Source organism: Adelges cooleyi, unplaced genomic scaffold, assembly GCF_023614345.1.
Source record: "Adelges cooleyi isolate 19-005CV unplaced genomic scaffold, UGA_ACOO_1.1 ACOO_flye_CR_arks_rails_tigmint_CR_PRNA_21, whole genome shotgun sequence".
In the NCBI taxonomy this organism is placed as follows: Eukaryota; Metazoa; Arthropoda; class Insecta; order Hemiptera; family Adelgidae; genus Adelges; species Adelges cooleyi.
The window spans coordinates 14,479,966-14,504,937 of record NW_026095871.1 but is presented as its reverse complement, the minus strand read 5'-3'; the positions used below and the strand labels follow the sequence as shown (position 1 = coordinate 14,504,937).

General features: G+C 39.3%; 1 protein-coding gene across 4 annotated transcripts; it reads right to left on the bottom strand.

The window, feature by feature from the left end:
• Nucleotides 1-8,951: 8,951 nt before the first annotated feature.
• Nucleotides 8,952-23,028, bottom strand: LOC126834291 (zinc finger protein 768-like). 4 transcript variants are annotated; one of them, XM_050566098.1, is made up of 2 exons: nt 22,834-23,028; nt 8,952-11,113 (listed from the first exon to the last, which is right to left on the bottom strand). In XM_050566098.1, exon 2 carries the CDS (start codon nt 11,064-11,066, stop codon nt 9,405-9,407), a length of 1,662 nt encoding a protein of 553 aa, XP_050422055.1. In that variant the 5' UTR covers nt 11,067-11,113; nt 22,834-23,028; the 3' UTR covers nt 8,952-9,404. The 4 variants fall into 4 exon arrangements, with proteins under 4 accessions (XP_050422055.1, XP_050422054.1, XP_050422056.1 ...); XM_050566097.1 differs by lacking the exon at nt 22,834-23,028 and adding an exon at nt 16,959-17,492; XM_050566099.1 differs by lacking the exon at nt 22,834-23,028 and adding an exon at nt 12,448-14,200.
• Nucleotides 23,029-24,972: the final 1,944 nt, after the last annotated feature.

The window sequence follows — 24,972 nt, the reverse complement described above, 5'->3', positions numbered from 1 at the left end:
TTTAAAATTTGATCTTAAGCACGATCGTTAAATTGTAGAGCATAAACTCGGCCGGTTTTATTAATACATACGTATGGAAAAATACATTACATTAGCAAAAATATATTTTTAAGTTTGTTTAGCAAAACCGAATGTGGCCTCACAAATCAGTTTTATAAAGTTTTATCAGTTGATGAAACTTATGTTTTGGTTTTTGTTTAAAAAAATTATTGTTGTTAACGTACATTTGAGTATAAATTATAATTAATTATAATACAGATAAATATAGTTTTAACTCAAAACTAAACTGAACAGCAACATTTCGTCTTTTATTTGGATCATAAGTCATAACCCTAAGTAGTATAGAGTCAATAATACTTAAGTACATATAGACATTTTATAGGAGTTTTTTCGTGTCGACTGAAGTTTTGAAGTACTTACAAATAATATTTTTAATGTTTTAAACGGAACGGTTTGTATAAAACACTTAAAGCAACGATGGTCACTATGGTGCGTGGAGTGAACTGATTACAGTCCTATGTGTGTATTATTCTTTAAAAATCTGACCCATCTCAACGGAAAAATAATAACGTTAGGTTTTTACTTGGTATTGCCCTATTGAGAGAAAGACTGAAGAGTGACAAAACCTACTTAGGTCAGCATGTTTTCGGTTGTCTATACGCGTCTTTATGGTACAACAATAATATCAATAATAACCGACACTGCACTTGTACGATTACGTCCTAATGACCGTCTGCAGCGGATACATATACAGTGTACGTGTAGGTATATTGTGTTGTATACGGTTCAAAGGCGAACATGACGAAAATGCTATTTTATAGAAAGAGAAATTATAGACGAATGCCAGTGTTTCTTAGAATAATAATATAATAGGTAGGTATCCACATGGGCCGAATATTGTAAGTTGTTTTTGGGGGGGTTTTTAATAACAGCAATTTCGGTTATTTTTCCGTCTACCATTCATAGTTAAACGAAGGAAAATTCAAAATTTAACAACACCGGTAGAAGTAGACCAATATAGCGTGACAAGAAAATAATTAAACAAAAAAAAAACTAGTCAAATCGCAGTCGAAATCAAGGAACTCATTTTTTATTTTTGCCAACAACATGGAACAAATGCAGGACCACAGGATTCACCTAAAAGTCTACTACTTATGTGTTCTTTTTATGGTTGTTTAGTTTAAGCCGCCTCTACGTTTTCTATCTTGAATTATACTCTTTCTAATATTCTGTCCATTTTAATATACTGCTCTTAGGATTTCGTTCTTTCCTCTCTTCAAAATATGTCCTACCCGATGAATTCTTTACAATTTAATAAAACTACTTTTAATAAAACACCGTTCGGCACCTCTTGCAGTTTTCTATTATAACTTGTCCGTTAATTTCCCGTTCGGTTTCTTGACATTTATCCGATTTCAAAAGCTATTAGACCGTTTTAATAATAATTCTATACAGCTTTGTGAACAATCGGAAAAGTATTAAATACTTAATACCATGGAAAAAAGAACCGTTCACACACACACACACACACACACATACACTGGACTATCTTTTTAAAACATCTGGTTTATTTTGGAATTCCGATTACTCTGAATGTATACACACCGTATAGATATGATTCCGGTTCGTATCTTATTGTATTTATCAAATTAAACGTCGTTGTTTCCAAAAAAATTCCACATAATTATACTATAAAAAACCGCTTCGAACGCAATGACACTGTGTATATTGTGTATGTATGTATGTATAGAATAGTATATAGTGATTCATATGTACAGCGGAGAACGCGAGTAAGCACTCGTATAGATCGGTTTATCTGGATAACGTATTTCTTGATCTTGTGCGTTTTATAGTTTACATATTTTCGGTCGAGTATTATATTATACACGGTGCACTTTAGATCAGCCCGGTCTCTTCAATATAATATTCGTGCGCGATAGTACAACAACACGGCCAATGGTCATTTTTCAAATCTTTATTTTTCGAATATGTCAGGAAAAAATGTCAGGCCCCCCAACCCTCCCCTGGATGGTGTAGTCAACACACGTCCTAGACCCGCGCCTGGTTTTTGTGAATCGACCAGTAGGTTTTTTTAACTATTACATGTTGAATGTAAACGCTCTCAATGAGTAAAAATTATACGATATTTTATTTGATATGTATCGACGACCCGTGTACATTTTAATATTATAAAAATCACCGTCTATTAATGATTATTTTACATTTAATTGTAGCGCTTAAGTACGCGACGTGCGTATGGAGTTAATATATTTTCAAAATGTAAATAAATATACGGTAAAACAGGTTCAACGTAGGAACCGAGCAGTGTTTCATTAATAACACAAAAATACATTACGCGGATAATACCGGCAGAGTAATATCTATACTAACACTTCTAGCAGTTATCAAACGATACTCTCTGCATAATGATTTATAATATATATTATTAAAGGTGACACCGCTGAAGCACTAGTGAAACATACATGAACATATTTAACTGACAACTGTACCTACACGGGTTTATTATTACATTAATCAGTCATTCATCGGTTGCAAATGAAAAATAGCGTGATAATTCCACCATATGTCTTTTTCATATCTTCGTTTTGCTTGGTTTAATAGCAGTGTAGCTTGAAAAATCAGTACTGAACGCAAAAACCTCGGTTGTATAACAAAATCAACTGTCATGGCTCATCATCAGATTTCATTGATCGTTTGTTGTCTTGATAAATTGGCCACAGTCAATCTTGTTTAATTCTTGTACATATTTTGTCTATTACGGATTACCAGCACTATTTTACTAACCTATGCACCCAAAACCTAACCTAACCGGAAACTTAGAACGTCTCATTGTCCGGTCATTTACCTCATTAAGAAACCGAGCGCAGTTTCAATTATTTTTAAAACGGCGTTACTTCTCTCTTATAATAAATGTGTTATCCTATTCTCCGATCAACTGAAGCAATCTAAATTGTTTTATTTTTTATTTGTAACCCTCTCTCGGGTTCTAGCTTAATTTATTGTTTTCACATAGTCTTTTAATTGTCCTTAACTTTTAAAGTGTAATTAGATTATTATCAGCATAAATGTTTTCGATCGAATCAAATTAAGTTGTTGCTAGAATTCGGTTGGTTTGACTGTATGAAGATCCAGGAGTTTTGGTTAAAAAAGGTTTGATTGACTAAGTTCGACGAATGAAACAGCTGTAGAACAACAATGAAAGTCCATGGATACGTTCTACAGGTGTCCGGCCAATACAATATAATAGTATGGAAACTCCGTGGCTAAATACCAAACCGGCGCGTCGCTTCGTTAAATGAATGGACGCCGTAATGATTGTCTACTTGGCCTATACCCACCGTATGAGTTATGGTCACTTCGGTGTTTTATATCACCGACTTGGCCGTTCGAGACTTAATACGTTTCATTTAGGTTAACCGCGGTTTCGCGCACATGTGCAATTTCTCCGCGGTAACGACGATTTATACCTCTGTCCGTCTATATTGATTAAAGTGGCCAATTAGACGGAACCAGTATTATGTGTGAGGTTTTTCTTTTTACCAGGTGGATCGCACTCCGCTGTGACACTATTGTGCACACCGCCGTTCGACCGTTGTACGACGTGGCGCGAACGGCAGGTTTTTACAGCAAACAAAACTGATATAGTCACCGGTTTCACGGTTTCGAGTTAGGTTCGCTTCTAGCAAAATAATCGCCGTCCATCATTGTCATTCGACCTCGTCGTGCAATATTTGATTAACGTTTTGGCCGGCACGTCAATCGTTTTCCATGTTTTATTGGTGAACAATCAAAGCCGAATATAAAATACGTACTTCTTATATCTTAAATATTAGTAAGTTACACTTATCACATTTATGGCTGAACTAATGATAAAACTATTAGTTAGGAAACTGCAGTTTAGATTCGGATACAATCGCCTGGCAATCTGGTGCATTAGGAAAAAAAATAACGATAAACAACGCCGTAACATTGTATGCACTATGTGTTTTTAATTATTTGACTGTGTTATCTTGTCAAACATCATAACAATTAACGCACGAAATACATGAATAATATATACATACGATAGTATTTTAATTTACACGTATTCCTCTTGTATAACATATTAGGTGCTTGTAATAACCTCGTTAAATACAAATACACATTTTTTTTTTTATCGTAGATCAACTATAGTAAAGTGAAAATGTTTACATGCAAATTAGCGTACCGTACACGTTGGCTTAAGACATTGTAAAATAGTATAATATTCAGTACTCGACAAACGGTGAAAAAAATATGTATATATATATGTATATATGAGCATGTCGTCAAATAGTTTGTTTCATATACTTGTAGTTTTTATTTTTTTTATTTGCTTTCATTAAAATAATATGCAGTTTATGCAGATGATAATATTATTCAATTAATATATATATATATATGAATTCAATCAGCGTAGGACGTGACGTTATGGTATATAAATATATAATTTACAAGCGTCTTATTCGGAAATGACACTGCTGCATTTATCTGCTGTTTGCATGACCTACCTGAAGTTGTACATGCCACGCGAAAACACTATAAAAATAATTTATACGCGTTCATCGCTATCCGTCTAGTTATCACAATACGATATACATTTTTTTTTTTTAGAAATCTTGTTTAGAAATACTGTTAAAAAATCGAGTTATCAGTAAATGCGTTGATATTGAAATTATAAGACGCACACACATATTTTGTATAATATAAAAAATAAATGGTGTATTGATTTAATGTATGAACAAAATTGGCTTTATTAACCCATTGAAAAAAAAACAAAGATATTGTATCTTTGTTTTTTTTTTCCTTATCTAAAATAATTAGAAAGGTCGATACGCTGTACCGTCTCCGTCCCGCGCTTCAACCTGTCTGTCAACGTCGGCCGTCAATCTTTTTAGTTTTATATTTTTTTTTTAACATGACCCCAAATGGCGAGGACAACGTGAAACATCACAATGTGCATATTGTTTTTCATAATTTCACTCACACGCTCCTAACATCCAAGGTTCGTCCTTATCGTGTATACAGCGCAGATAAGGCCGCCTTTGTGATAAGAGGCAAAAACAGTGATCGAACCGCTAATAGTCCATCGCGAATAACTTCCTTATCTATACTTCCTGCAAGTCTTCCTTCCCCGTTTGCGCCAACGGGCTTGTACTCACTTTTCGCGTTCCTTTCGTATCAGACCACTTTAACTTGGTCAAAAACATGCTGTACTTGTTACATGCGCCTCACCCTCTTCCGCCCTTGGGAATTCACATTTTACAGTGTTCTGTGTCGACGTCAGACAACTAAAGTTAGCGGATGACAGAAGCCGTCGTGTCGTGCATGATAAACGCCGGTAGTGATCAAAAGGGTTGACCGACGACTGTACTTATACACTCACAATGACCGTCGGTTCTATGGGAAAGGCGCGTGATGCTCCTAGTTCCTATCACTCTGACCGTGACAACTCATCACGTCTACTGCGATGTGTGTATGCAAATAGGACACTGGACACCTATGGTCAGGATGGGCGCAGATTGTAAAAAGAAAGAAAAACCGTGTTCTCGCTATTTTATTTACTATTGTAAAATTAGTTTTACAACGCGATATTTGGTAGCCTCCGCGAAGACACTATGTTTGAAGATTGATTTATTTTTATTTTTTTTCACCAAAGGGCAACGTTCTTAACGTTTACACACACGCATATAGTATATTATTATAATTCACGCTTATAAATTACAACGGGCCACGGCGTACCTCTATATGCAAACGGAGAAAAAAAAACCAGTATGTACATACATTATATTATATACACACAAGTAATATTATAATAGATAAGGAGAATTTTTTTTTTTTTTATATACACAACGTATATCGGATATTTATGCATATGTATACTTAAAGGGCGACGGCGGTGTCGATAATACCGCGGCCGAGCGACCCGGAGTTGTCGCTAGTTTTAATAAGTGTTTTTTCCTCGAATTCGAACAAAACGTGATTTGTGTTTGAATAAAAAATTTAAAAAAAATCGTTTTCTACCACTAGCGACCGCCACCACAGCACTTGGGTTTTAAGCAATGCCTCCGATTGAGTTTTTTTTTTTTTTTTGTCACACAAAACATTTTGTATGCAGCCTCTCCGGTCCGATTCCGAAATAGCGTCGCCGGTCGACTGACTCATACCAAAAGCCGTCTGGTATAGTATCATTGTATTTACTTGTCGCGTTATCTGAGCGCACGTGGTACGACTGCAACCGATTGACGATGAGTCACGCCGACAGTCGCCGCGAGATCAAAAAAAAAAAAAAAAACGCAGTGTTTGCAATATATTTTGAATAATTAAAATTAGACACCACAAGTACAATCTACCGCAACGCCGGATGAGCGACGGTCCATACGCACGCTGTATAAAACCATAGTAGTATTGTACAAAGGAGAAACTCATAAACAAAACGTTACCGACAGACAGATAGGTACGAAATACGAATACTATTGGTAAGGATCAAACGGATTCGGGCAAATTAACCTAGTGTTATTTTTGATTTAATCGAACAATTAAATAAAACGGAAAAATTGCATATTTTACAATGTATTTTTTTCTTTAGGGCTTGTCTCTATTTCTGAGTTTTCAAAATTAACCCCACTTATCATTATATGATATATCCTTTACCGGCGGTTGTTATATATTTTAATCTGTACACCGTCGGTTTTCCATCACGTCATCGTCGTTAAACTCAATCTATAGGAGCCGGCTCCTTCCGTTTTGGCCTCCGGCTGCCGCACCGGTAGAATATCTAATATACCGAGGTGGTCTCGTTCTCAAACACGACGTCTCTCTCGCACACAAACGGGCTGTGAAAAAACAGATTTTTACACGAGATAGTAATTAACGTTAATATACATTTTGTAATCGGCGTGCGCACGCCGATGACGGCAAATAATATTATTCCAATAATTAAGTGCCTACGAGGCTATAAAAACAGTAATAATACACAAAAAAAATAACCCATCCTATTAGATATAATAATATTATAATGTTAATTTTTTTTTTTTTTTTGGCCCGAGTAGGTCGATAAAACATCAAATGTGCACACGTCGGTTGCACCAGGCCTGAACAAGCAGTCCTATCGATTATTAATCGACATTATCATAATATTATATTACATTTTTTTTTCTTCAACAGCACACACACATATCAACATCATATGTGCATTAATATTATAGATATATAGTAAACAGACATATTTTTCTTTACCATAAAATCGCGTGAATCGATCGAACAGACCGGAAACCGATATAAAAATATTATATTAATATATAGTAAATGGAAGCGGCGGCTGCTGCGGATGATAATAATTATTTATACATATATACATAATTCAGCATTATTCTATATTATCTATGTATATTATTTATATACATACATTGCACACGCAAACGCTGTAAACGTGTATATACATTATTATTATAATGATGATAGTAATATTGTTGTTATTGTTTTTTTTTTCCTTTATCTTAATTGATCCGCCAAATTAGTTTTTTTTTTACATCACCTGCCACCGACAAACACCGTTCAGAGCAAATGTATTTTTATTAATGTAATGATAATACATTTTACCGGGTACATGGGTCTCTGGGGTTTTGCAATATAGATAATATAATATGGACGATGAGTACAAATAATAACGCAATGGATGTTATTTTTATTATAAAGATATATATTTAGATAATAGATTTCCTTTTATTTAAATCTTTTTATCGAGTAAATCTCAAGTAAACAAATATATAGCAAATACACGGTCATCATCGACGTTATCATGTTGAATATTTTTTATGTTACAAAATATATGCAAAAAAGTTAATATTAAAAAAATAAAATAAACAACAAATTATTTAAACATTTACATTTTATTTATTCAACTATTTTTTTAGTTCTCACCTTTGACGTGGGTTTTTTTGAGCAAAGCGATTACATTTTTTAAGTTCAACGCGTCCACTTAATTAATAATTACAAGTAGTACATACTATTATATTGTATATAATAACAATAATAATAATACACAAATAAAATTACAGTGCCTCAAGAAAAACATTATTTTTAATAGGTAATACATCATTTTTTTTTGTTCGAGGAAAACACATTAGGGTGCGGATAAAAATAATTAATTAATAGTATTTATATTATACATAGTAGTGTATGGTATATTAAGGTTTTCTTCTCGATCCGTTGACAACTATTCGATAGGCCCTAACGTTAACTACAATATATATTATAATGTATATTGGTATTTATAAAAAACAAAAACATTAACGTCCCTGTTTAATATATAATATACATATATTCGTATAACAATGTCAAAACGGTATTTTTTTTTTTATCACATTTCAATTACTTCTACATTCGTTTAAATTTCAACATTTTTTATTAAGAAAAAAAAAACATAATTATTATTAAAAAAATATCGCCTTCGGTTTTTATTTGTGTTATTACAATAGCAAATGAATAACAACCGTATAAAAAAAAGAAGTTTTTTGTTGTGCTTACCTATACATCTCGTTTTACACTATTAAGATATGTATGTGTATATAGTTTATAAATATATATGTATGTGTGTATGCACGCTGTAATTAAAAAAGTATAAAAAAAAAAAGAAAGACATGTAGAGAGATAGAGAGAGCGTTTGCTGGTCCTAGGCAGAGGAGAGAACGACACAGACATAAGGCGGTGAAATTAACTATTGTGAAAAGCGTACAGAATAATAATGTTATTACTATTATTATTAAATTATTATTATTTATTACTATAGACAAACGACGGGACAAGACGACATAAGTTTCATGCAAACAATTTTTTTTTTCGTCGACTAGTTTAGATTTTATTTTGAATTTGAGCAAACCAGTCGAAACGCACATACATACATAAATACATGTATTATAATTATATCGATTTTATAATAGATATATATATCTTTGATAATAAAAAAATAACGCCATGCATAATATTAGAAACCGTAAAATAGTGTTGTTTTTAAAAGAAAACCAACGCGGTATTTATATATAATAGAAAAAATATTACAATATTACATAACATCGTCATGTAGAGATAGGATGGCACATTGTTTATCACACACCCTGTTTAATTTAAAATCGGTTAATATAAAGAGATTTGAGATAGAAAATTAGAGAGAGATTGTCGTCGAGCTCGCAGCTCATTTTCATCTGAGACATTATTTAATTCTTTTTTTTTTATAAAAACATTATTATTATTATTATATATATAAATATATATCGTGTTATACATACTTAAATATGATTTATATGTAGCGAAAAATAAATAAATTATACAATCTTTGGTTGAGAAGCTGCTTTGAGACACGACGGTTATTCGTGTGGTTCAGACTTGCACAGCACTTCCAGTGGCGGAGAATACTTGTCGGTGGGCGACAAGGGTTTGGTGTAGGACAACGGCGACGGGACGGGCGAGTCGCCAAGTGAGAAACCACCGGCGGCGGTGTCCGAAGACGACACCATCTCGTACCGTGAGTGTGTGCGCATGTGTCGGGTGATCATATCGCGGCGGCAAGCGGCGTACGGACACTGTGGACACTTGTAGGGTTTCTCGCCAGTGTGCGTTCGCTGGTGGGTGCTTAGGTGATCGGACCGCGAGAACACTTGGCCGCACACCCTGCAAGTGTACGGTTTGACGCCCGTGTGCAGCCGCATGTGCCTGGTGAGCATGTCGCTGCGCGCGAACGACCGGTTGCACACCTCACACGGGTACGCTTTGGTGGTGCCGGCAGACCCGTCACCGCCGTTTTCGGCAGCGGCGGCCGCCGCCGCTGTCTTATCTTTGTGCCGGGACGCCATGTGTTTGGCCAGCCTGTCATGCAAGCTGAACATCTGACCGCACACCGGACACACGTACGCCACGTCCGAGCCGACGGGCATCTCCTCGACGACGGGCGACACCTCCAGGTTGTACCGGACGGCCACCGACGCCTTGGTGGTGCAAGACGCCACGTCGCCCTTGACAACGGGCACCGAATAACCGGTGCTGCCGGGGCGGTAGTAACCCACGGATACGACGGGTTCAGGAACAATGGGCGGCGGTGGAGGACTTAGGTTTTTCATGGACAGGTCAAGCGGCGAATCCTGGGGTGGAAGCGCAGGCGGCGATCTGGTGGTTTTCTTCCGCGGATTGTCGAGCGGGTGCGGCACCGAAAACGGTCGCTTGCCGCCCGTCTTGCCGGTGGCCGTCGTCGAGGCGGCCGGGGTGGTGGTAGCGTTGGCGGTCGACGTCGACGTCGTCTCGTGTTCGGCGCACTGTTCAGCTTTGGTCGCTTCGAACCACATAGGAACATCGGAATCGGAATGGCTCCGCCGACGGAATATGTCGGGCAGGTACTTGGTGTGCAGATAGTGCTCGAAAGTGTACATAGACCCGGCAAGTAGGGACGCCGGCGACATCGGCGTGACGGGAGGCACGGTCTGACCGGCGTCTCCCGTCGGTGAGGGGTTGCTGCAGTACAGGCAGTTGCATTTTGGGTACTTTAGGTAGTGGTGCAACGGAGGCGGCGGGAGGAAGGGTACGGGCAGCACCGCGGGCACGGGCGTTTCGTCGACGTCTTTCGTCCTGTTCGGACTGAAAGGAGAGTCGGTGTTGGAGCTTCGGGGCGATCGGTTAGACGACGAGCCCGGACTGAACGGTTCCTCGTACTCTTTGGCCCGCCGCAGCGATTCGTCGCTGTCGTATTCTCTTTTGATCAGATCTTCTTTGTTGTTGTTGATGCTGTTGTTGTTGTTGTTGGTCGGAGACGTCGCCTGCACCGTCAACCGGTCCAACACTTGGTTCAGCCGTTTTCTTTTTTTGTGTTTCACCACCACGGGGCGGGTATTGTTGTTGTTGTTGTTGTTATTGTTGTTGGTCGCCAACGGATGGTTGTTGTTGGTCTTGTACATCGACGACGGCGCATTGGTTACCATCGTCGTCGACCGGCTCGCCCTGTCTGTCGGCGGCTCCATTTCCACCTCAGCCATAGTCATTCGTGCAGCTAATTGGAACAACGTTCATTCACCGCAAATTGGATCGTCTGCGAAAAATCAAACGGCGCAAATCAATAAAAATAATATGTAATAATTACAAACACCAATTATGTCGGCAAGGTGTTGTGCGTGAACAGCCCAAGTTAATCCATCCTAACCACGCCGCACGGAATGTCTTAAAAATGACATTAAAGAAGTATTTTTTTTTTTAACATGTCCGGTCTGACCGGGATTTGACGACTACGGGAGGGTGATGTGCAATTAATAATGGTAAAAAACCGCCAAGAGTCGGAAAACCTACCGAGATGCGCCCTTGCGATAACTGTGCGCGCAAGAAACAGGTGCGGTTCGTCTTCGACCACGGGGAAAATGAGATTTCTACGGTTCGACGGTAACAGCTTAACGTTGCCGTTGTTTTACATGGCCGATAACAATGGGCAGCATCATTATAATTATTTTGTTTAATGCACACGACGAACGAGCGCGCGCGATATCGACTCGTTTCTTATACGAAAAACATTTTTTTAACATAATACCACGACCGCTTTTTTAAACGAGGAAATCGGATACCGTCCCGGGGCAGATCTATGCCCAACGCAGTCGATCACACCGATGATACCATCGCCGTCGCCGTCAACCGGTAAACGACGATTCTTATATATTATTATTGTTATATTATTTTGATTAAGCCGAAAACTCCCTTTTCGGTATTCGATATTAGAAAATATAATAAATCGGCTTAGAGGAGTGCGGGTCGTTTGTTCTTTTTTTTTTTCCAACAACAGATCGGTGAGCAAGTATAATATCTTACATATGGGAGCGGCTCGTTAACGACACCGATGACCGGTTTCCGTGTACAAGCCGACCGTGTGATTATTAGAACGACGGAAGATTTTTGTAATTTATTTATTTTTCAGTCCAGAAATCGACACGGCGCTATTTTACAATGATTAAATAATTCGGTATTGGTCAACTGTATAGTTTTCTTAACGTCTCGCTTTTAATAAGTTAACGTTTAAAATCCTTTCAGTCCGAAACATTATGCCAGTTTGACTGTCGATATACATATATTAAAATTATGAATAATAATAAATGTATTAGCTATCAGAGAATAACATTTTGAAAATAAGTACACAATAAATTAGAATTAGCATAATGGCCCGACTCAACACTGAGGAAAACCTCATATCGGTGAAATTGGAGTACTGTTTACAAAGTTGCTTGTAGAAATAACAGATAAGTAAATTGTATACATATATATATATTTGTCTTAAGGAGTTTTGAAGAATTTGGAAGAACTTTTACTTAAAGTATTCATCGAAGATCCGCCGAGCGCGCACATGCACCAAGGTCGGTTTATACAGGTAAAAGTTGTACTCACTAAATTTCAAGCCAATATGTCGGACAAGACACAGAGTCACACAGTGATCAACAAATGATCGGATGCTGCGGCCGCGGTCGGTCACTGTCGGACGCCGGAAATTCACTGAGAACCCGCCACGGCCGCGACGCCGACGAGTGCGCCCGCCCCGACCATCTTTGTTGTGCGAGGGTGCGTGGGACAGGGGTAGGTAAACGGCCGAGCGGCGCGCGAGGATAGCGTAGTGCGTGTCCTTGACTTTGGCGTGTGGTGTCACGTGCCGGTCGGGTAATCGATAAACCGATACGGCCAGCGTACACTACTACGCGAGCGGGACGCTGTACGTTACGTTACGCTCGTCGTAACACGGCGTCTACTACCTGTTGCTGGGTGGCGCGCGAGGCCGCCCGTCTTCGAGGGGTCGTCGAGAGCGCGCATTGCGCTCAACAGGTCAAGTGCGCTTCGAACGAACGCGCGTTTATGTATATATATATATATTAAGTATTATGTACATGCTAGTGCCGACGCGTGCCACCTACCCCAACGTGGGTGTACGTGTGTGCGAGTGTAATATACACACTCGACGGCAATGTAATTGTATTAGAGTGCTCGGGCAAGTATAAACCGCACGGGGACGACCGTGTGTGTGTGTCTACTAAAGTTTGAGAGTATAACAATAATTTATTATGTCTCTCTAGGACCTTTAGAAAACCATAATAAAAGCGCGGATTTTAGCGGCAAAAAAAAAAAGAAAAATAACCGCAGAGCAGAACTACACCGCGGCGGGTGGTTATAGTATTGCGTACGACCAAAAGGGACTTGACCGAGTTTACGACGCGTCCGAACTTCGTTGCACGTGCGCCCGATAAGAAGATTTGATGTTGGCGTGGTTGTTGTTGTTGTTCTGTTGCTGAAAACTATTACGCGCGGAGTACAGTCGAACTTGTACTTTTACGATAAGCGTTTCGCCCGTTTCTCCTTGAGATTAACGCTTGCGGAGGGGCGACGAGCGATATTGGCGCGTTATTTTTTTTTTATTAACACGTGGGTGGCAAGTGGGTGGCAAGTGGGAGACTGTGGGGACGTGGGTCGCATGCGTCCTCCTAAAACGGACGACGCGTGGGCTACATTACCGACGGTGTATAATAATATGTACAACAACTCCTATATTATGCAGTACTACCACTATAAACGTACGCCCCCGTCGGCGCGTTTGTATAATTATTATGATTTTCCAGAGCAATAACGATTGGCCGATACGTGGTGGTGTAACGTTTTATTTTATACCGCTGTAATAATATCGTGTGACGGACCCCGCATAGATTGATGAACGCGCGGTCGAGGCTGCCGAGGCAGTGGTTGTACTCCGGACGAGTAATGGTCGCCTGGTACAGGTGACAAAATACGAATAAATACAGATACGTTAATCTCCTGTAACGGTACGCGCACGGCAACGGACGTGGATCATCGGCCGTCGGTCGGGAGCACGAGCTATATAGGCGGTTGTCCTGTGCTGCTGCTGCTGCTGCTCGAGAGGGGCCACGAGAGAGAGAGATTTCGCAACAGCCAAGTTGAGCAACACCAGAGTAGTGTTCGTGCACAAAAGTCTCTTGTGTTCCTTCTTCCCCCGACGGGTTCTCGCGCTCTATTCTTTTCGGGTCACATCCCCCCTGGACCGGCTCCGATCACGTGCTGAAACGAAAAAGAAACGACCGGAACTCGCCTCGCTATTGGTCGGAAGGCTCGTGCGAACGCCGACCCACCGGACTGGCGCGACACGCGGCCGCCGCTCTCCCCGCAACGGACCGTGACAACCTCTTGCCCGTGTCGGCTATAGGACTGGTTTGGGCAACACACGGTTATAATAATATATAGGCCTCTGAATACCGTCACACCGCACTGCCCACACTTCCTCGGATGCTCTCAAAACGACAAAGTGTAAAAAAAAAAAAAACCCGAAAATGGTGTATCGCTAAAAAAAAAATTTGATAATTATAACGGTTGTCAACGGGTGGTACACCGTCCCAAAGATTCGTCCGAACCGTTGATACGGCCCATTTCTTTGTAGAAAAGCGCAAGCAATGCGCGATGAGCAAGCTCAAAAGTATAATAGGCTACTGTTACACTTGCAGTGGCGCCAAATTTCAATTAAGTGTTGTGAAATACGTGTGAATAGTGTAATTTGAAGTTAACGAGACCAATGTCGGTGTGAACAAGAATGTTTTGACTTGGATTGGCTCGATTTAAATCGTTATTTTTCTAAACTTACTCTGATCTAAAATAATGTTTTCCCTGTTATTTTATAATTACCTATTTCTTTATATAACTAGCGTTTAGTTATGTGTTTAATGTTTTACTCTTTTGTTTTTAGATTATTTTTCTTTGAAAAATGACCTACATTATCAAATACCTAAAACATAAGAACGTATTGTTGTTTTTGCTTTATACGGACAATTGAAAACAACAACATAAGGACAGTAATTATTTATATATATTTATTATTATTATTGTACTTAAAGCACGCGCGCCCAATTCAATTGTGATATGTACGTTTGAAACATAAACAAATAAACAAACATATAAAATTAACATTTTTTTTTTTTTTTTTTAAAGGACCATCATAAATAGTACAACAGGTACGCCACGCGTTGATACGTTGTTGTTACTATTACTATTAGTATTAAATTGGCGATGACGAAACCTTTTATTGTTTCGAATGCACTTATTTATATATTACATATTTAATTTATAAACGTCCGCACGCGCTCTGTCCCCTATTGGTATGCACTTGTTGAACGTTATCGCAAATATTATAATAGCATAACATTAATTTTATTATTATAATAATAATATACCGAAACGATATCAACTATTAAAGGAGTCGATCGCACGGGGCTTTGTCGTCGCAAATTGATTACCCAGCTCGTTAATCGGACTTTTAAAAAACAAAATATTATAATAGTCCACCGACGACCGATATACCTAGCATAATAACCGATAATTATGCGCCGTTTTGTCGACAACGACAATGGCCGGACGTTGCTTTTTGTTTTAGTCTTATTTTTTTTAATTAATTCACCCACAAAATCTGTACAAAGGTCAGCGGTACATCCTCGAGGGTGCCGTCGGTATTATTCATTTGTTTTATCCTTGAAAAACACAAACATTTGACATTTGAACCCTACAATGGTCTACCGCCTACCCCGTTTCACGCGATTCACAAACATATTATCCATAATAATATCATAATATGTTGTATGAGTATATTAACTACGATGCCGGCCAATTTCGTTAGGACTTTAGTGTATTTAAAAAAATAATAATATTTGTCTACAAAATCTAATACATTATATATTTTTCTTTGCCAAATTACATACGGGCTGACGTCGACTACGCAAATTCCAAGGGTCGTTTGGTAGACGTTGTTTTAAAGTTTTCAACGAAAATCATAACCGTTTTTTGGGGCTTTTCTGGGCAATATTTTGGAGTTTTCACGTTATTTTCGAAAATGTTTGTCTCGTTGTAAATTAGAATAGTTGTGTAATGTTGATTAGGCGCATTTTTACTACGAATCCCCAAAACAAAAGTTAAATTAAACCAGGCCGAATAATTTATTCCCAGACCGCTCGTGCGATTATCGAGTAGTGAAAATAAAATTAAAAAAAAAAAAAACCGACGACTGGGCGGACGGATCGAAATTCATTGACGACAACGGGACGGCTTCCATTGTTTGAAATTATCATACAATTTGTATTATTAGTATACAATTTTTTTTTTTTTAACACTTGTTGAAACGCACAACGATATCCGGAATAGTATACTATTTCGTCGGTTTGCGAAATTCGGTCGGCGGTACGCGGGAGTTTTTTAATTATTATTTTCTGTTGATTTTTTTTTACAATAACAAAAAAAAAATTCCCTGCTGACGTAGCCAACGTTCGTCGTCGCAACCGGATGTGTTGTCTGGTGGTGATGCATCGTATAACCGCGATAATGATAATAATAATATTATTGTTATATATTTAAAAAAAAAAAAAATATTTCACTCGGTCGGGTTTACCTGCGCGTGCGGCGCAATTAAAACGTCATTTAAACGACACTTAACAAGTATAATGATAACAACAATAATAATACGGTCGCATTCTTTCGAGCGCAATACCGAATTTTAGATTCCGAGACGACCAAAATGTATTCCTATAGTCCGCAAACGGGTTGGTTAAAAATCAAACAATACACCAAATCCATTCGTAATGGCCGGCTTGCCACTCTCGGTTGATTTATCGCCACCACGCGAGACTTAACACACGAGCGCACACTGGGATTCTATAAGTAATAATAATAATAATTATGAGATACGGACGTGCGTTATTATGTGCAGGACAAGTCGGCCAAACGCTATCGGTTTTTTAAACGTTTCCCCGTGGTTTGGATTACAATTATTACACTAATATATTGCAACGTTGAATCGAGCGATACGAGACTACAACGTGGTTGTTTATTTTGTATATGTATAAATAAAAATTAATTCTGACCTGTCGACAAAACGATGATGGCTTCACTGCGCTTCGCGCACACCGGTCGGCGGTATTAAAAAAAAAAAAATTGATATTAATAATAACAGTAGGTATCAATCAGTACAATCGTTTGCCGGCAACGTGGAAAATTCGCCATTTCCCAGACGGTCGGCCGACGCCGAGTAGACGGTTCGGTTCGTTCATGTTGTTATATTGAGAGCAAAAAAAAAAAAAATCAATTTTTTCGATAATAATAAACGGTAACGCGCACTTAAAAAAAAAATACCACAAATTCTTATGGATGAAATATTTTTATTGAAAACAAAATCTATTAATATTTTTATTATTGCTGTTGTTGTTGTAGCGGAAAAACTCGCGATCGTCAAGACACGTGATGGGTCGATGTTCGGGACGTGCGTACACACACTCGGCAAGACGACACACGACCAACGTCCGGACAGCCACTGGCAGCCAGAAACCGGCCGCCGGGGGACCCCCGATCACGTCGCCGACCTATACCTGGCGCGCTACTCGTGACGTCCGCCGCCGCGGCACCCGTGACGGTCAACGCGCGCACACACTGCACACATGGGTCGCCGCCGCCGCCGCCGACGGCGCACGAACGGCCGCGGCCGGAGACGTCTTCGGTCGCCGTGTCTCTGGGGGCTTAGGGACATAAACGTCCCCCGCGTACCCGTCCCCCCCTCGATAAAATCTACAAATAAGGGAAATCCCTCGCGACGGCAAGCCGCTCGGCGGCTTTCGGAGGGGGGGGCTCAAGCGTAGCCAAAAAAAAAAAAAAACCGTTAATCGTTAATTGCCCAAAACGCGGAACGCGTTTTATACAAGATTCTGCCTATACTTAACGAATAAAACGACGACAAATGTCAACATCCTTTTTTCGATAAACCTAATATTTAACATTTGAAATCGCATTTTTTTTTTTAAAACGACTATTCATTATAATACTACTGTATTATAATATATCCTTGATGAGTGTAACAACGTCCTCTTGACTAGATTTGTTTCTATCGTTCTTTGTTCTAGTATTCTTTGTCTTTCCGTCTCAATACAACAGCAACTCATATTTTTAAACACAGCCCGCTATTATATTGACCGTTGCTTGTCGCAGGACCCAAGTGGATGTATTTTTTTTTCGATTTACCGTCTCTCTGGGTCTCAATAAAATTTTAAATTGGTTTTCATTGCTAATAATGTTTTTTATACGGTATCCAAAATATATATTTTATTATTGCGGACCGACGGGAAAACACTGAAAACGGTCGGCAACGTTATCGCGTCTTCAACGGTCAAACAATGTTTATTATTACACACGAAATAACCGAAAACCGTGGACAGTCATAACAATAATGTTAACATGTTCTCGATAACGATCATGTGGTGGCGTGAACTCTGAACCCGAGTCGAATGACAAAATAAAGCGTAGGCGGGTCGCGGCGCTATTAGCGTTTTTTTGCAGCGCACTGCGGTGATATATTTTGTAAGATTAGTCAGTTGGTAGTTACTACTGGGAAATCCGAAATCATTTTTTTTTTTGTCTGACGATTTTGCCACCGAACGTGGGGCAACTCTTGGGTGACACAACTCTGCGGGTTTGGCCTAGACAACGAAAACCAATAATAGAATATCATATTGTAGTAGGCGCGCGCATTACACGGTGCGGACGGTCCGGGAAAACGCGTTGGACTTGTATATTATTATTTTCATTTTTTTTTCACTACTAATCTTTTTTACGGGTCCGCGACGTCGACCCGTGATCGCACGCGTCCGTTTTCTCTATACACTTTATTATTATTATTATTATTATTACCATTATAATATAGGTACAACACAAAAAACCGTCGTTACCGAATCGATTATTTATTGTTATCATCCACCTATTATGAGTGTAGGAAAAAATAAAAATGATATATATTTTTTTTTTTTTTTTACATTGACTCACGTCTCCCGGACTCCGGGACACCACGTATAAGGCGCTTTTCTCATTACAGGTGGCGGAGGTGGCCGAGGTTGAGGGTGATGACTGAAGCGCAAGCATAGAAATACATAAGAAAAAAATTGATAATAAAACGACACGCATATCGCGTCGTACAATATAATATCCTCCTTATACACTATATATGTAAGACAGCCACCGCCGCCGCCGCCGGGGACTCGTGCCGCCCACGTGAGGCACGCGCTTTATCTATGGCCTGTTGCTGCTGCTGTTGCTTGTTTTGCCGTGACGAGGGGGCAGAAGCCCGGAACGTGATAGCACGTGCCCGTCCGGAATTTCTCGACTGTCTCTCTCCCATTGTGCATACACACACACACACACACCTCTATAGTATAATATCATCGGTAGAATAATAATACCAACACAAGGGTACATCACAAGAGAGCGGGCAACCACCGCCGCCACCCTCGCATCGCCTCGTTACTATATTGTACACACCGGCGGATCGTGTTTAACAAGATTTCCGTCCGATACGGGGGAGCGCACACGTTGTAAAAATATAATATAGTAACTGTACGGGTAATATATTGTCCAGGTATTGTATTATTATGTGATTTATTCGTTTCCGATAATGTACGGCAAACGGACGCGGTGGGATCGGATGGCGGCGGCGGCGGCGGCGCTATAATACCTAATCGGCGCCTTTATCGACGGTTTTCCGCGAGTTGTAAACTGGTAAACGCTTCGCCGCGGGACGTCTCTCTCTCGTTCGGTGTATGTGTGTGTACTGGTCAACGGCGGACAGTATACAACAATGATAATAGTAATAATTATTATTATTATTATTATTATACACGACGGTATCGATAACGTCGTGGGGGCTGTGTCGGAGAGAGAGACACAAGAAGTTCGACGGGCACAACAAGACAAGGCGGCGGCGACGACGACGATGACGCGGTTGAAAAATGTCCAACGACCGTTACAAATATGAAACCCCTCTCCGGCAGTGATTATTATTATATTTTGTTTACACACATACATACACATATTGTTTGCCGCGACGACGTTGTACGTACAATACACGTGTACCGAAGGCGTAGCGCAACCGGTGGCGGTTTTTAAACAATTTTTTTTTTTTTAAAAACCCAGCATTTTTTAATTTTTTTAAACTTGTTTTTTGGGAAAAAAAATGTAAAACGCGATATTATCGTGGAAAACGCTGAGAACATAAATTATTGTATCTATGACTTTTCCAAATTGCTTTGACCGCCCAAAAAGTGTGTACACGTACGCGGTCAGTTATACTCCTCAGGCCGCAGCTGCCGTCAGATCATTTGCTTATTGTTTCCTGTATTGTATTTGTCCGTCATGCGGGTCAGACGCGGCACCAATAATAATAGTACCTATCTACATTTTTTTACCTAATGTCTTACACCAACGTAGAATACAAAAATCGCCCCCTCCCCCACCCCCGGTTATTGGACAGTTAGGTTGACGGTGGTGTCGGGCAAGATCCAGAGGTCTGCATCGGTCGGTAAGATTAACGTAGCTTTAAAGTTAAAACAAAACAAAAGAAGAACTTTACACTGTACTCAAATTACAAACAACCCATTCAGGATATTAAAATTTAGTTGACACTTCATACACACATACTATAAATACGGTCGTCCTGCGAAAAACTAATCCTTTGTAGATGATTATGAAGATAATATTTTTAACGTTTAAAATACCGTTGGCCGGTAAGTACTGGTCCGGTTCCTCGAGCGCGTATATTAGAATAAGCAATATAATAACCGATATTATTTGTAAACCTTAACGCGATATTCGTAGGCAGAGCAACGAGGGGTTGATCGATCGCATTATTCCATTGTCGGGTACAAATCCGACGGACCGTTATTTGCAACAAAATCTTATTTTCAAAAAAAAAAAAAACACTAAGTACATCAGGGACGGCACGTGCTACCACCGTTTATTTATATATACATTTTTTTTTTTTTGAGCGCATTTCTTCGTCGTTTTCGTCTTCTTCTTCGGCTGTTGCTCTCTCGACAAGCCAACAAAGAGGGTCCCCCGCAAAACAGCTGCTATCGCATGGGCACACACAACAATCGGCTACAGCCCGCGTGTGCGGCTGTTTGATCTCGGAACGACCCAAAACGAAATTGGATTAAGAATTACGTTTTATATGCAAACACCGTAAACGGTCCGTTATTATTATTATTGTCGTCGTCGTCGTCGGTAGAGAGAGAGGCCAAATAATTTCCACTCGATTTGATTTGATCGCACCGAAACGTGCAATATTTTCGCGCCAAACCGAAATAAAACGAGTAACGACCTCCACCCACGTCCACGTCTTGCAATCGATAATTGAAAGTCAAGTTGAATTAAGTTATATCTAATCATTGCCGTTAAAACCGTCAGTTGCGGTAAGCGACGTCCTAATTTTTAATTAAATATAATCGACCATCGATACAGCAATATAAATAAATTCAGTGTTATAACAGCTGCTATAAACTATAGTATAAATGTACACCCCAAACAGTTTAGTGTAAAATAATAATAAAAAAACAAACAAAATAACGTGAAAGTATTTTTTAAATGTTATTTTGACCATAAAGAGAACTACAGATTTTTCCGGATATTAGTAAAGTTCTCGGAAATTGTTCCCAAAAACAAAAATAGATCAAATTTCAACCCACAAATGGTCGTGGCACGCCTTATTTTTAAAAGAAAAATATGTCAATTTTTAAGGTGTTTTAAAATTGCTCATGATAAGTTATTGATTTTTTTTTAAATTAGGAATAAGTGTTACACTAAGCCGCGTCATCATCCAGGGTTAACCTGATTCGGGCTACTTCAAAAGATAAACAAAAATATTATTCATATATTGTTGGAAACTAATTTGTTTTATTAAAAATGCCGTTTTTTAACTGCCTTCTAACAGCGGATTTCTCTTTCCGGTGTGTTGTGTACCACAAGACCGATTCGAATAATTTTTTATTTTACCGGAAATCATTTGAGTTGCGTGGTCGCCGCCGCAGCATAATCTAAAACCTTTGCCAAATACCAATTAAACGGCAACAAAAAATATGACTGCGCTAATCCTAGATTTTAGATTTGGTTTCATCATCATTATTATTATTGTACTAGGAAAACGACCGTTTTCATATTATGCACCACTCGCCAGTTGCCAAAGGCAATTATTATATCGGAACGACCAGCTAGGTGAAATATATACAGTTCTAGCCGCCCGCAGTGGATTCGCAGAAAACAGAATTCAATTATTCCTAAAAAATAAATTAATAATCCACCGTGTCAAATGGAAATCCAAACGCAGAGCGCCGAGCGTTAAATTTTAATTGGACGACTGCTCACGTGTCATGTCAACAACCCGCGGCCACCGTTTGGCGCGAAGCACAAGCCCACGAGAGAGGATGATTTTTTTCTAACGCGTTTTTGGAAAGTTTAAATATTTTATTAGGGTACTAATGTGTGCCTTTTTTCAACACCTAAATACCGAAAAAACGAATACGACATTACCCGATTTTGCTTTTACTACACCACCGCGAACCGATAAACTATGATTTTAAAGAAGCCTAATACAAATATGCACAGTGTTTAGAGGGCATGCGAAAATCGCCTACGCCGAACACGTTAAAATATAAATAAAGGGCACATTAATTAATAGACGTAGAAAGTAAAATATATATTAGTCGTGAAGGGGTTGCTAAAACGTTCGGATTGTTCTAACGTTCTTAAAATTTAGGTTAGCTAGCGTTAGTGCTTTGTTACAGGTTCCGGCACTGACATACATATTACACTGGCATCTATAAAAGGCGTACGTCATTTCAGACGAACACGAGAGAGTTGCCAATTTTTCGAGCGAAAATAGATAAAAAAAAAAAAAAAAAAATGTTAATAAAACACAATCATTACCTGAATGGCAAAAGTAAACACAACTTGAAGTGGATCGCTCTCGTCTGTCACGAACAACCCGGACGCTGAAATTTTAGTAGAATGTTCTGTCTTGATAGCTCTTTTACACGAAAAAAAAAAACTCGACTCGCTAAAAAACACGTACGAAAACAGCTCTTGCGGTAAACTACTTACCGGGATCGCGCAACAGGTCGGTCGCCTGTTGCTGACATACTGAGATATCATTTCGGATGTTCCGCCGACGCCGCTTTTACTGTGGCGGCGGCGGCGGTGGTGGTGGTGGTGGCAGGGGCGGCGGCGGCGGGTCCTTCCCCAAAAAAAGGGGGCGGAGGACGGACGGACGGACGGACGTCCGCACTGTATAGAGTATGTTATACACAGCTGCCTATAGGATCCCTGTACGGCAACCGGCGGCGGTGGGCGGAGTCGCGGGTTAACGGTCTGCGGGGTTGTCAGGTCCGCGGGGGTAGAACCGCGGCACCCTATATTATACCACAATATATTAATACAATACACATTGAACGTATGTATATGTATAGGGGAAGGCGGCGGTGGGTATAGCGAATGTGGAGTTTTGCCGAAACCGCAAATTATCGTTAGGTTTGCTCGCACACTTGGAGCTCCAAGTAACGATACTATATATACATTGTGTCCGTTGAGTTTTAATTGTCGGCAATAAAGCGTCTGTATACGATATGTTGTTGTTATGGCCCCGAGGTTCATCAAAAAGGAGAAAAAACCCTTCGAAAAAACGCCGACCTACGTCAAAAAATCATAAAGAAAACCAACCGTAAATAACAATATAATTGATAATAATAATTATAACATTTATCGACCCGCGCCTGCATCACTACAACCCGTTTATCGCCCTAAAAAAAAAAAAATGTTCATAATAACAACTACAGAAACCAAATATTATGATGTATGTGAGGTGGTTTTTTTTTTTTTTGTATTTGGAGCTATCGGATTCCTTCTTGGGACACAATTTTTGTTTTACAACCGAGCTATATAATTTAACTATATCAAACGATATATGCATTAACCGTATGTTGCCCGTCGAGTGTCTTCATGCCATAACGTTCCTATCTAATCAAAGCGAGTACGGGATATTATGTAGAACATTTTAAATACCCTCTCGGGTCAGAAGACCCCTTCATGATAATAATTATGTCCGGTAAGATTTTTTTACAGCCCTTATTACAAAAAAAAAAATAAAATAAAACAGTACCTAATTATAATCAGTTGTGGCGTGATGGAGGGATTTCTATGATGCCAAATATTATATTTTATTGGTGGGCGTTAGTCTCCCACTTAGCCATTGTATAGGTATCGGTGGAATTTCTCGTATTGTGATCAGTGACTTAAATCAACTTTTTTTGTAGGTGTTTTAGTATCGGAAGTGTATTGGCCTCGGAGAAAAGAAAAATTCACCAGACACGTCACACGGGAAAAACGTATCATTTTCATTCAACCGACAAGGTTTTGAACATATTTATACATACACTGTATTATAATTATTATTATTATATTATACTGATCCGCGAGGAATGTGCATACTTAATGTATAAACACAAAGACATCGGTGTGCATGCGTGAAGAGAGCGAACAATTAAACGGCCGAGCGATTATAACGTAAGCAATACAACATTGGCCTATAACACGGAGTCCGAGTAAAAATGTTTCAACACAAAGAAAGAGCAACCAGAAAAAGAACAAATAAAAAAATTGAAAACTATTATCACGACGCGAGGTGAAAATTGGGTCTCTGACGGTCAGTCGACTAAATAAAAAATCTGCTGTATTATATTTTTATATAGTAATTTTTTCGTCAGGTCTCAACAGCTCGGGGGCGTTATAGTTTAGATGAAAACAGCGGGGTGCCAAAAGCCCTGACACCATACCGTTATAACTGTTTACATCGTGTGCAGAGCCGGACGTAGGTGTTGCGTAAGCCCCGGCGCTTGCAGCTTGAGTTCTGAAGCCCCCGAGAAAATCCACCAAAATTTGTGAAAGACCTATGCTATAGGATAATACTTTTATTATACATTCGACTAATGTCGAAATGCTTTTCCGACATCTTTAGCTGGAAATTACAAATCGGGCGTACGTTTTAATGTTAAAAATAATAATAAGCGTCCC

Bases quoted from the DNA above. Each gene is read 5' to 3' on its own strand.
- LOC126834291 (XM_050566098.1), bottom strand. From the start codon at position 11,066: ATGACTATGGCTGAGGTGGAAATGGAGCCGCCGACAGACAGGGCGAGC.